We start from the raw sequence: 13,439 nt of genomic DNA, 5'->3' as shown, positions 1-13,439 counted from the left end.
AGTGACTTTTTTGGACAACCCTAACACCAGAGAAGACTCTACACATGGACATCACCAGATGGTCGACACCGAAATCACATTGATTACATTCTTTGCAGCCAAAGATGGAGAAGCTCTATATAGTCAGCAAAAACAAGACCAGGAGCTGACTGTGGCTCAGATCATGAGCTCCTTATTGCCAAATAAGATTGAAAATTCAGACTGAAATTGAAGAACGTGGAGAAAACCACTAGACCCTTCAGGTATGACCTAAATCAAATCCCTTATGACTATACAGCGGAAGTGAGAAATAGATTTAAGGGACTAGATCTGATAGACAGAGTGCCTGACGAACTATGGATGGAGGTTCGTGACACAGTACAGGAGACAGGAATCAAGATCATCCCCAAGAAAAAGAAATGCAAAAAAGGAAAATGGCTGTCTGAGAAGGCCTTACAAATAGCTGAAAAGAAGGAAAGCGAAAAGCAAAGGAGAAAGGAAAGATATACCCATTTGAACGCGGAGTTCCAAAGAACAGCAAAGAGATAAGAAAGCCTTTATCAGTGATCAATGCAAAGAAATAGAGGAAAACAATAAAATGGGAAAGACCAGAGATCTCTTCAAGAAAATTAGAGATACCAAGGGAACATTTCAGGCAAAGATGGGCTCGATAAAGGACAGAAATGGTATGGACCTAACAGAAGCAGAAGATAGTAAGAAGAGGTGGCAAGAATACACAGAAGAACTGTACGCAAAAGATCTTCACGACCAAGATAATCACGATGGTGTGATCACTCACCTAGAGCCAGACATCCTAGAATGTGAAGTCAAATGGGCCTTAGAAAGCATCACTACGAACAAAGCTAGTGGAGGTGATGGAATTCCAGTTGAGCTATTCCAAATCCTGAAAGATGATGCTGTGAAAGTGCTGCACTTAATATGCCAGCACATTTGGAAAACTCAGCAGTGGCCACAGGACTGGAAAAGGGCAGTTTTCATTCCAATCCCAAAGAAAGGCAATGCCAAAGAATGCTCAAACTACCACACAATTGCACTCATCTCACATGCTAGTAAAGTAATGCTCAAAATTCTCCAAGCCAGGCTTCAGCAATACATGAACCGTGAACTTCCAGATGTTCAAGCTGGTTTTAGAAAAGACAGAGGAACCAGAGATCAAATTGCCAGCATCCGCTGGATCATGGAAAAAGCAAGAGAGTTCCAGAAAAACATCTATTTCTGCTTTATTGACTATGCCAAAGCCTTTGTGTGGATCACAAGAAACTGGAAAATTCTGAAAGAGATGGGAATACTAGACCACCTGACCTGCCTCTTAAGAAACCTGGATGCAGGTCAGGAAGCAACAGTTAGAACTGGACATGGAACAACAGAGTGGTTCCAAATAGGAAAAGAAGTATGTAAAGGCTGTATATTGTCACCCTGCTTATTTAACTTATATGCAGAGTACATCATGAGAAACGCTGGGCTGGAAGAAGCACAAGCTGGAATCAAGATTGGGGGGAGAACTATCCATAATCTCAGATATGCAGATGACACCACCCTTATATCAGAAAGTGAAGAAGAACTAAAAAGCCTCTTGATGAAAGTGAAAGTGGAGAGTGAAAAAGTTGGCTTAAAGCTCAACATTCAGAAAACGAAGATCACGGCATCTGGTCCCATCACTTCATGGCAAATAGATGGGGAAACAGTGGAAACAGTGGCTTACTTCATTTTTCTGGGCTCCAAAATCACTGCAGATGGTGACTGCAGCCATGAAATTAAAAGACGATTACTCCTTGGAAGGAAAGTTATGACCAACCTAGACAGCATATTAAGAAGCAGAGACATCACTTTGTCCACAAAGGTCCATCTAGTCAAGGTTATGGTTTTTCCAGTGGTCATGTGAGAGCTGGACTATAAAGAAGGCTGAGCGCCGAAGAACTGATGCTTTTGAACTGTGGTGTTGGAGAAGACTCTTGAGAGTCCCTTGGACTGCAAGGAGATCCAACCAGTCCATCCTAAAGGAGATCAGTCCTGGGTGTTCATCGGAAGGACTGATGCTGAAGCTGAAACTCCAATACTTTGGCAACCTGATGTGAAGAGCTGACTCACCGGAAAAGACTCTGATGCTGGGAAAGATTGAGGGCAGGAGGAGAAGGGGAAGACAGAGGATGAGATGGTTGGATGGCATCACCGACTTGATGGACATGGGTTTGCGTGGACTCCGGGAGATGGTGATGACAGGGAGGCCTGGCGTGTTGCGGTTCATGGGTTTGCACAGAGTTGGACACGACTGAGTGACTGAACTGAACTGATAAGGAACAGTGGATAGGCATTCAAAGATACAAATGATGGCTAGAAATACAGAGATATTTCTAGGAGCTACCCTTTTAAATCTCCTGAAGAGTATCAATATCTCCAAACAGCAGGAGGTAAATTCCAGAGGCAAGGTGTCTTATATCATATCTCTGAGGCAGGCTAACCTGTTCTACCCTAACTCTGTCAACCTCACCAGATCCGAAAAGCACACAAATAGGGAAGGCGTTCTACACCCTTCCCTAAACCTTACTGAGGATGTCTTGGCGGGGGACAGTTTCGCTCTAACCCACAAATGGGGCCTGGGCTTTCTCCAATCATCCTCCCTAATCTAACAAAGAAAGGCAGAAGAAACTTCCCTGATTAAAACCATAAGGCTGAACTCCCCCAGGGACAAGAATGGAATTTTCTTGTTGCTGATTACCACAGGGACTCCAAAAATCTGTGCAGGCAGGGGCTAAGTGGCTGGGAATAAACAGACAAGTCCAACACAAAATTATGAGACATCAAGAAAACCAGGTTAAAAAAATTATCATGTAGCTTGTAAAAGAAAAAACAAAAGCAATCATAACTGTGCTTGAGTGACTTTCCCTTATAATATCCACAATTTCAATAATGTGATTACAATACCTTTAAGGTTAAGAAATATGTTTTACATATTGCTAATGTAAATTCATTGCTGAAACTAACCAAATCACTCTCCAAAATAAATAATTCCAGGAAATGCTCTCTATCATGTAGCACTCTTAGATAAAAGACACACACACCACATCTGAGTTATAAACAACTTATACCAACCTGGCTGTCCCGTGTTGGGAATCCATGATAACCTGGGGTCAGAGGCTCGTTCTGAGACAAAGAAAAGAAAAGAAAACCATAAGACAAAAGACAGTGTTAAGAATCATCAGAATCATCCAAAATGATCAGACATAAATTCCTGCAGTAGTTCCTAAGGTGTTCCACTGCTCTACTCCACTCTACCTATGAACATCTCTGAGTTCAGCATGCTATGCTATGCTAACTCACTTCAGTCGTGTCCGACTCTGTGTGACCCCATAGATGGCAGCCCACCAGGCTTCCCCATCCCTGGGATTCTCCAGGCAAGAACACTAGAGTGGGTTGCCATTTCCTTCTCCAATGCATGAAAGTGAAAAGAGAAAGTGAAGTCGCTCAGTCGTGTCCGACTCTTAGCGACCCCAAGGACTGCAGCCTACCAGGCTCCTCCGTCCATGGGATTTTCCAGGCAAGAGTACTGGAGTGGGGTGCCATTGCCTTCTCCAGAGTTCAGCATGCAGGATAGCAAAAACAAACAAACAAAAACAAATGAAAAACAGTATTTTCTTAGGAGCACTATCCATAAAGCACTGTGTTCCTCCTCATCCAGCTAAATGTTTGCTTCTCAGCGCCTCTCCAACAGAGCAGTCCAGGGATTTGGGGCAGATCAACTCCTAACTTCACACTATGGGACTCCAGCATGTCTGGCCCCTGAACTCTAAAAGCCAGTAGCACTCCCGAACACTGGACAACGAAAAACCTTCACATATTTCCAAAAGTACCATCGTTGGGAAGGGGACAGCATCACCCCTACTAAGAACTGCCTCTTGACCTGAACAAGTTTTGTCCCTTCCCTCTATCACTCTGCCTTCCTTCAGTTTTGCCCCTGTTCCAGACTTCCTCTACCATCCTACATCCTATGGACTCAAGTGACTCCTAATACGTATATGTGTTAAATTTATTAGGTTATTTGCACAATTTACTTTCCATATTATTTATAATTTAATTCATCTTTTTTTAAAGGTGTATCATACTGAGTAGGTCTTCCCAGGTGGCACCAGTGGTATAGAACCCACCTGCCAATGCAGGAGACATCAGACACATGGGTTCAGTCCCTCAGTCAGGAAGAACCCCTTGAGGAGGGAATGGTGACCCACTCCAGCATTCTTGCCTGAAGAATCCCATGGACAGAGGAGTCTGGCGGACTACAGTCCGTGGGATTGTGCAGAGTTGTACACAAATGAAGTGACTTAGCACGCACACACCCACATCATACTGAGTGTCTCATCTCCACATTAACCATTAAATCAAGATCCTTGAGGGCTAGAATGGTAACCAATAGAAGCTATGCAAACCCTAATTAAGTATAAGGTCATACCATATGAGCACTCACTCATGGCTTACTTGACTCATTCAGTCATTCAGTTTACATACATTGAATATCTTATATTTTGCAAGAACTGTTTAGATGACTGACAGAGTAAGAAAGATGAATAAAACAAGGCCCTTGCCTCCAAGGGAACTTTAGAATGGGAGAGGACACACATGCACATAAAGATGTAAATGAGAAAATAGTGTTTCTGTAGTTTTTTCAAGGTGCTCAATACAGCTACCTCAAAGATTCATCCTCTTCTTCAATTCATTTGTATTTCCACTCCTACTAGCAGAAGGTAAGTTAAGAATTTTCATTGATAGGACCTTCTTTTATGACAAGATAGTGAACCTTCCATCTAATGGTACATCTGCTTTGATTTCATCTACATCTTTGATCATCAAAAGTCCACACTCCTTTCAAAAACATGTAAGCGCAAGGTGTCAACTTAAGCTCCCTGCATAGACCCCATGTCTTGTTCATCATGATTTCCCCACAGTCAAGCACAGTGTCTAACACATGCTGGACATTCAAAAGAATGTGTAAATAAATAAACAAGGTTCAATAATCAGAAATTATTAGGCATCGTTGGAGCATAGAAAAAGCAAGAAAATTCCAAAAAAAACATCTGCTTCACTAACTATGCTAAAGGCTCTGACTGTGTGGAACACAACTAACTGTGGAAAATTCTTATGAGATGGGAATACGAGACCACCTTACCTGCCTCCGGAGAAATGTGTATGCAGGTCAGGAAGCAACAGTTACAACCGGACATAGCACAACAAACTGGTTTAAAACTGGGAAAGGAGTATGTCAAGGCTGTATACTGTCACTCTGCTAATTTAACTTATATGCAGAGTACATCATGTGAAATGCAGAGCTGGATGAAGCACAAGCTGGAATCAAGATTGCCAGGAGAAATATCAATAACCTCAGATATGCAGATGACACCACCCTTAGGGCAGAGAGAGAAGCGGAACTAAAGAGCCTCTTGATGAAGGTGAAAGGGGAGAGTGAAAAAGCTGGCTTAAAGCTCAACATTCAAAAAGCAAAGATCATGGCATCCAGTCCCATCACTTCATGGCAAATAGAGAGGGAAACAGTGACAGACATTATTTTCTTGGGCTCCAAAATCACTGCAGATAGTGACTGCAGCCACAAAATGAAAAGACACTTGCTCCTTGGAAGAAAAGCTATGACAAACCTGGACAGCGTATTAAAAAGCAGAGACATTGCTTTGCCCACGAAGGTCTTTATAAGTCAAAAGCTATGGTTTTTCCAGTAGTCATGTATGATTGTGAGAATTGGACCATAAAGAAAGCTAAATGCCAAAGAACTGATGCTTTTGAGCCATGGTGCTGGAGAAGACTCTTGATGGCATCACCAACTCAATGGAAGAGTGTGAATAAGCTCTGGGAGTTGGTGATGGACAGGGAAACCTGGTGTGCTGTAGTCCATGGGGTTACAAAGAGTCAGACACAACTGAGTGACTGAACTGAACTGGACTTCAAGGAGATCAAACCAGTCAATCCTTAAGGAAATCAATCCTGAATATTCATTAGAAAGACTGATGCTGAAGCTGAAACTCCAATACTTTGGCCACCTGATGCGAAGAGCTGACTCACTAGAAAAGACCCTGATGATGGGAAAGATTGAAGGCAGGAGGAGAAGGGGATGACAGAGGATGAGATGGTTGGATGGCACCACTGACTCGATGGACATGAGTTTGAGCAAGCTCCAGGAGGTGGTGAAAAACAGGGAACCCTGGCATGCTGCAGTCCATGGGGATCACAAAGAGTTGGACACGACTGAGCGACTGAACAAATTAAGCATTCAGTTGCTGACTCATACACAATTCAAGTTCTCTTTTTTTTATTCCTAAGTCTTTATTTTGGACATTTATAAATTGTCTTCCCAAAGAGAGTACACCAAAGATATTTGCCTTTAAAAATGATAGGTGCCAAAAAAAAAAAACTGATAGGTACCAAAACAATCATGAGAAAGAACAAAGTTGAAGGGCTAACATTACAAAGCTACAGTAATCAAAACAGTTTGATTTGATTTGAACAGACAGATAGACCAACGAGGTACAACTACGAGTCTAGACATAAACCCTTGCAGTTATGATCAACTGAGTTTTAAAAAGTGTGCCAAGAAAAACAATGGAAGAAAGAATAACCTTTTCAACAAATGGCGCTGGAACACCTGGATATCTCGTGTTGAAGAATAAAGCTAGAACTCTGTCTTATGCCATATACAAAATTAACTCAAGACAGATCATAGACCTAAAATCATACAACACTTAAAAGAAAACAAAGGAAATCTTCATGACCTTTGATTACATAATGGTTTCTTCGATATAACTACAAAAACACAAGTGACAAAGGAAAAACAGATTAAATGAACTTCATCAAAACTTAAAACCTCAGTACTTCAAAGGACACCATCACTTCTGGGGATCTAATACACACACAGTGATTACAGTTAACAAGACTGTATGATATACTTGAACTTTGCTAAGAGAATAGGCTGTAAATGTTCTCACCACACAGACACACACAAAGATAATTATGTAACAATGATGCAGGTGTTAGTTACAGCTATGGTATTAATCATTTTGCAATATACAAGTGTATCAAACCAACAAGTTGTACACATTAAACTTATACATTGTTAATGCCAATTATGTCTCAATACTGCTGGGAAGGAAAAGATACCATCAAGTTAGACAACAGAATGGGAGAAAATATTTGCAAATCCTTTGTCCAACAAGGGACTTGTATTCCAGAACATAAAAGAACTCCTAGACAAATAATCCAAATTTTTAAATGGGCAAAAGTTGTGAACAGGAAGTTCTCCAAAGAGGATATACAAATGGCCAGTAAGCACATGAAAAGATACTCAACACTGTTGGTCATTAGGAAAATGCACATCAAAACCATAATGAGAAATACACCCACTAGGACAGCTATAGTCAGACAGTCAGACAATAACAAGCATTATCAATGATACAGAGAAACTGGAATCTCACATTGCTGTTGGAAGTGCAAAATGGTGCCTCACTTTGGAAACAGTTTGGAAATCCCTCAAAATGTTAAAAAAAAAAAAGTGACCATGTGATCCAGCAATTCCACACTAGGTGTAACCAAAAAACTGAAAACATACATCCATAGAAAGCCTTGTACACAAATGTACATGGCAGAGTTATTTCATAATAGCCAAAAAGCAGAAATAATACAAATGTCCATCAACTGATGAATGGAGAGGCAAAGTGTGGTATATGTATAAGTGAGTATTATTTAGCAATAAAAAAGGAATGAAGTATTGGTAAAACAAAGATGAACTTTAAAATCATCATGCTAAGTGAAAAAAATCAGAGACAAAAGCCACAAATTATAATTTCATTTATAGGAGATATTCAGAATGGGCAAATCCATAAAGAAAGAAGATTAGTAGTCTAGGGACTAAAGGGAGTGACTGCTAGTGGGTACTGTGTTTTACTTTTGGTGATGGAAATGTCCTGGAATTAGTGATGATGGATTCACAACTCTGATTTTGCTGAAAACCCCAAAACACTAAACACCACTAAAAACACTTTAAAAGGGTGAGATTTATGGCCTGTGAATTATAGGTTAATAAACTTGTTATTTAAAAATACTAATAATAGGCAATGTTGGCTGGCTATTCTCACACTAAGTTTCACAGAGGAGACCCCTGTAGCTTTATTGTTGTTACTCAGTTGCTCAGTCATGTCCAACTCCTTTGTGAACCCATGATTAGGTTCCTCTGTCCATGGGGATTCTCCAGGCAAGCATACCCATGGAGTGGGTTGCCATTTCCTTCTCCAAGGGATCTTTTCAACCCAGGAATCAAACCCACATCTCTTGCTTTGGCAAGCAAGTTCTTTAGCACTGAGTCACCTGGGAAGCCAACCTGCAGCTTGGACCAGAACAAAAACAGGGCTCCTTCCAAAATCCCCAAGAGCCTTGTTTGTTCTGGAGTCCATACATTTACTTCAACACCATTCCCTCCAGATTTTAACAATGCTGATGATAAACATGATGATACTGAGCAATCAATCAGGCATGGTTTTAGGATGATGGGGAGAGAGGGAAGAGAAAGTGGCAAAGAGAAGAAGATAATAAAACACAGATAATAAGTGGGAAAGTCAAACTTTCAAGCCAGGTCTGTTGTACTCCAAAGCCCCTGTTCTTCCCATTTTATCAAATTATCTTTTTTAATAATCATGCCATATTATTCCTTTACAATAAATTTCAAGACTGAGAAAGGAATTAGAGGATTAAGAAAGTCATCAAAAACACCCAAAAGCATCATTAACAAAGATTCATCACTCCCAGAGGCTATCCCATATATATACTCTTTGAGTTCAACAATGCACAAGACTTTTTATAAGGGAAAAAAAAAAATCCTCCTACAAGTGAGCACTGTCAAAAACTTTAATAGCAAAGACAGATGTAATAACAGGTGCACAGAGATGTGCCAGAGGAAATGGACTTCCTCCTTCACCTGCTTAGCAAAGCGGTTCTCCTTTCTTCCCCATCTCTCACTCTTAGAACTCTCCAGCCCTCAGGCACGTCCTGCCTCACTGAAGGTGGCCTACACTTAACGACACAGGTTTGCTTTCTTTTTTAGTTTTTCTGTATATATACCTGTCCCTTCAAAATGCATGAACTTGGCATGTTTTTGAATTTTATAGAAATGAATCCTATTTCATAGCAATTTCCTTCTTTTCTCAATATTCTGAGATTTATCTCCACTTAAGCATGTCACTACATTTCACTAATTGACCACTATATTCACTATTTGACCACTGCTTAGTTTTCTATCTTATGACTATGTCACAATTTATTTATCCCTCTTGCTTTCCTGTTAACAGACTTAAATTGTTCCCAGTTATACTCACAAACCACGCTGCCTGTAAACATTCTTTCAGAGCTGAGGTATCACCTTCCACCCATACACTGGCAAAAAAAAAAAATATGACAAACTGGCAAGAAGAGTCAATAGACATCTTCACATCTAACAGTAGGAATATAAGTATATTAGGACTACTCTTTTGGAAAGCAACTTTATAATAATTATTAAAATATTAAATACTCATACCTTTTTGTAATTTCATATCTCTGATTTCTTTATCTACTCTAGAGAATCACCTGAACTTGTGCTCAAAGAAGCATGTTGGACCATAACAAAAAGAACAGGGATCCTTCCAAAATCCCCAAGAGCCTTGTTTGTTCTGGAGTCTATATATTTACTACAACACCATTTCCTATAGAATTTAACAATGCAACTGCAAAGGTTTTTTAATTCAGTGCTGTTTCCAACACTGAAAAACTAAAAAGAACCTCAATTATAGGGAAATAGAGTTATCAACTATTGTCTTGTTTCAACAGCATCTGTTGAACTCTGCAAGCTTTTTAAAAGGTGAAAAATCTCAATGAACTATCTCAAGTCATACTAAATGACAGCAGAACAGTCGGTGTGCTATTCCTTTAAATCACAATACAAAAGAGGTATCCTATGGGCTTCCCTGATAGCTCAGATGGTGAAGCATCTGCCTGCAATGCAGAAGACCGGGACTCAGTCCCTGGGTCAGGGAGAGCCCCTGGAGAAGGGAATGACAGCGAAACAAATCAGTGTGCTATTCCTTTAAATCACAATACAAAAGAGGTATTTCTACATGAATATAAAATCAAAAATAACTGCACAGAGAAGATCTAGAAGGATATACAACAAGTTCTAACAGTGGTTCCCTCTAGGGAGAAGAGTAAGATTTGTGGAAGGTTGACAGGGCATTGTCTATGGGAATTATTTGAATATACAAAATGTAAAATTCATGTATTAAGAACTAAAACAGTTACTATTACCAGTGTTTCATAATGGTTTATACAAACAGGTATTTTGTGCAAAAACACCTTCATATAATCTTATTTAGTCCTCACAATGCAGAAAATGGGTTTCATAACCCTCATTTTACAGAGGACAAAACTGAATTTCAGAATGAGTAAGTGGTTTGCTGAAGGCCAAACAGCCAATGATAGTGGTCAAGCTGCCTTCAGATTCAGGTCTTTTAACTCTGTACCTGGTACTCTATTACCTCATGACAACCTGCACAAACCAGTACTGGTCCTGGGAGAGATTGGTATAATCGTCTAAAAATGTGCAGATAGGAGTTTTTAAATCAGAGTAAAAATAATTGCTGAAATGTATTATTTAAAAAATTTTTCATTTCATACTGGAGTACAGTTGACTAACAATGTTGTGTTAGTTTCAGGTGTATGGCAAAGTGATTGAGTTATATATTACTAACAAATTTAAAGAAGAGATGAAATTACATGGAACAGGTAGGACAGAAATCAGATATGTTTAAACTCCAAAGAGGAAAGGCTTTAGCAGCTGTATTGCCATAAGCAAGAGTTACTGACCCAGTAAGACTGGAAGACTTAGAAAATGACTGCCAAGACATAGAAGCTGCCCCCCCCCCCAAAAAAAAGAATATGTAAGAAATAAAATACTAACCTTAAGAATCTTACTACAGGTCAACAATTAAACCTGTTTAAAAGCTTCTGATTAATTAATATATGTAACTAACAAATAAAGTAATTGTGATGGACCATGCATGTACAACGGACACTGAAAGAAGTGAAGAAAAATATTACCTGATTTTTATATTCTTCACTGGCTGCTTAGAAGCTCCCACTAAATCTATGTTTGAAGAAGCCACTTAAGCAGAAGCATCCTTCATTTATTCAGTAAAAGTGGATTTAACAACTGCTTTATGACAAGTACGGTGCTGGTATCCCTGCCCTTGAGGAGCTCTAAGTCATAATAATAACAAGATAATGTGATTGATAACACAACTAACATCTATAAAAAGAACTACAGGACTCTATAAGATTTTTTGGAAACGTGTGTACTGGAGTTGGGGGTGGGCAATGAATGGGTAATAGCCTCTAATCTCATATAGGAGGACAGGATCTCCACACTGTCAAGGACCAAGGAATGCTGAAAAGACACAGTGGATTTTAAAACCACTCCTCTAAATGCATTCTGAAAATCATCAACATCATTTCTAAATGATACATACAAAGGGCCAGTAATGTATCGGCACATTCCAAATTAAAATCACCTAGAATACTGCACCTAGGAGGTACAATAGATCAGCTTACTTAAGCATGTTTTTTAAGAGAGGCACTAAGAGGACTTAGTAACATTGAAGATCAAGAAAGTCCTGCTTTCAGTACAGAAATACAGTATTGATATACTAGCTATAAATCCTAAGCAACGATCAATAAAACTCTGAGGAGTCTAAGGAAGACATAACTCTGCCAGCCTCCCCTGGTTTCACCCACTTAACAGGCCATGTGTTCAGCATCCAGAGATTTATCACAAGAATATTTTTTTTTAACCGGCTTGTATCAGTGATGAAGGTTGTCTAGGAACAGGAGCACAAAACTGAAAATGTACAAGAAAGCTACATTAAGCAATTAGGAAAAAAAAATTTAACCCACCTTACTGTCTTTCTTTTGTGTCTAACAAAATTAAACCCACTTCACAAGATGGAAGAGGAAGAAAAATACTGAGACTGGAACAAAGTAAATTCTTGCCATCAGGCAATTTGGGAAGAGGAAAGGAAAATGAAGCAAAGCAAAGTAAGAATGAAGGTGTCCTCTAACAAACAAGCCTGGTCAATGGTACTAAGTTTTTCATTGACTGACTTACTCTCAGTTGAAGATTAATTTCATATTACCTTACATACATTTAACAATGGAAGGAAAAATTGATTTAGACCATATTGGCTAGGGAAGAAGAGCAAATCAAGTTTCGCAGGGTATTTCAATACCTTTGTTTTGCAGCCCAAGTTACTTGAAGTAGCCTATTTTTGAATGGGGACACGGAAGGAACACCACAGGAACTGAAGAGGCAGCTAAGTTCCACATGTCATTACGTAAAAAAACCAACCCTAATAGCAACAAGTACTTCTGAGTCAGGAAGAGACTGCTTAACAACCACAGATCATTATTCTGTGTCCAAACCATACAAGGCTCAAGGTACCCAAAGGTAAGAGGACTTATACAGGATATGAACCTGGTAGTATCTAACAACACAGTTCCAACAGAAAGTGCAACGGGTAACTGGAAACTAAACTTTCACACTACTGTATGCTTAGTGCTGTGCTTAGTCGCTCAGTCATGTCTGACTCTTTGCAACCCCATGGACTGTAGCTGCCAGACTCCTCTGTCTATGGTGATTCTCCAGGCAAGAATACTGGAGTGTGTTGCCATTTCCTTCTCCAGGGCATCTTCCCAACCTAGGGATCGAACCCAGGTCTCCCGCACTGCAGGAGGATTCTTTACCGTCTGAGCCACCAGGGAAGCCCGTAATAAAACAAAACAGAGTAATTCATCCCACCTCCCCAGCAAGAAAACTGACAGCCAATACCTCTTTGTTACATTCACCACTTCAACCCCAAATATCCCATTTTTTTTTAAAGACCAGTTCATTCTGGGGGTGCTTTATCTCAGCCCTAGGGCTGGTTGCTATTATAATTTTATAATATTAATTTAAATATTAACTTAATATTAAAATTAATTTTATATTAATGATATATTATCATCTATCAATCACATTATTACAGTATATCTGTTACATGTGTTATTCCTTAGAGTTTACTCTACCCCTTACAAGCCAATCCCTTATTACTTCGATCTGCTGTTACAGTAAATATTCTTTATGTTAAATTCCTTGTTTAAATTACTTACAGTCTCTTTGTCCTCATTGGACCCAGACTGGTACAGATGAGCTGAAACAAAATGCTAATAGCCACTGATTTCACACAGGACAGATATTATGTTTCATATTTTCTATACATTATCACTCTGTATTTTCACCAAAACTCTATAATATATCTCTCAACAGTAAGAAAACAGGCTTAGAAAATGAAGCAATTTGTTTATGATAATGCAAATCCAGGTTGGTC

At 39.4% G+C, this 13,439-nt stretch overlaps 1 protein-coding gene across 18 annotated transcripts in view; it reads right to left on the bottom strand.

Annotated features, from left to right (window-relative positions):
* The window catches only part of RBFOX2 (RNA binding fox-1 homolog 2), a 288,451-nt gene that overhangs the window by 192,566 nt on the left and 82,446 nt on the right, over nt 1–13,439 (bottom strand). For 16 of the 18 annotated variants that reach the window (XM_055574468.1, XM_055574474.1, XM_055574431.1 and 13 more), the window contains one exon: nt 3,091–3,141. The exons of the other annotated variants lie outside the window; for them this stretch is intronic. In XM_055574468.1, coding sequence (XP_055430443.1) covers nt 3,091–3,141 — 51 coding nt within the window. The remainder of the gene's footprint in view (nt 1–3,090; nt 3,142–13,439) is intronic. 18 annotated transcript variants of the gene reach the window in all.

This window comes from Bubalus kerabau, chromosome 1, assembly GCF_029407905.1.
Source record: "Bubalus kerabau isolate K-KA32 ecotype Philippines breed swamp buffalo chromosome 1, PCC_UOA_SB_1v2, whole genome shotgun sequence".
In the NCBI taxonomy this organism is placed as follows: domain Eukaryota; kingdom Metazoa; phylum Chordata; class Mammalia; order Artiodactyla; family Bovidae; genus Bubalus; species Bubalus kerabau.
This window is presented reverse-complemented; position numbering and strand designations above follow the sequence as displayed.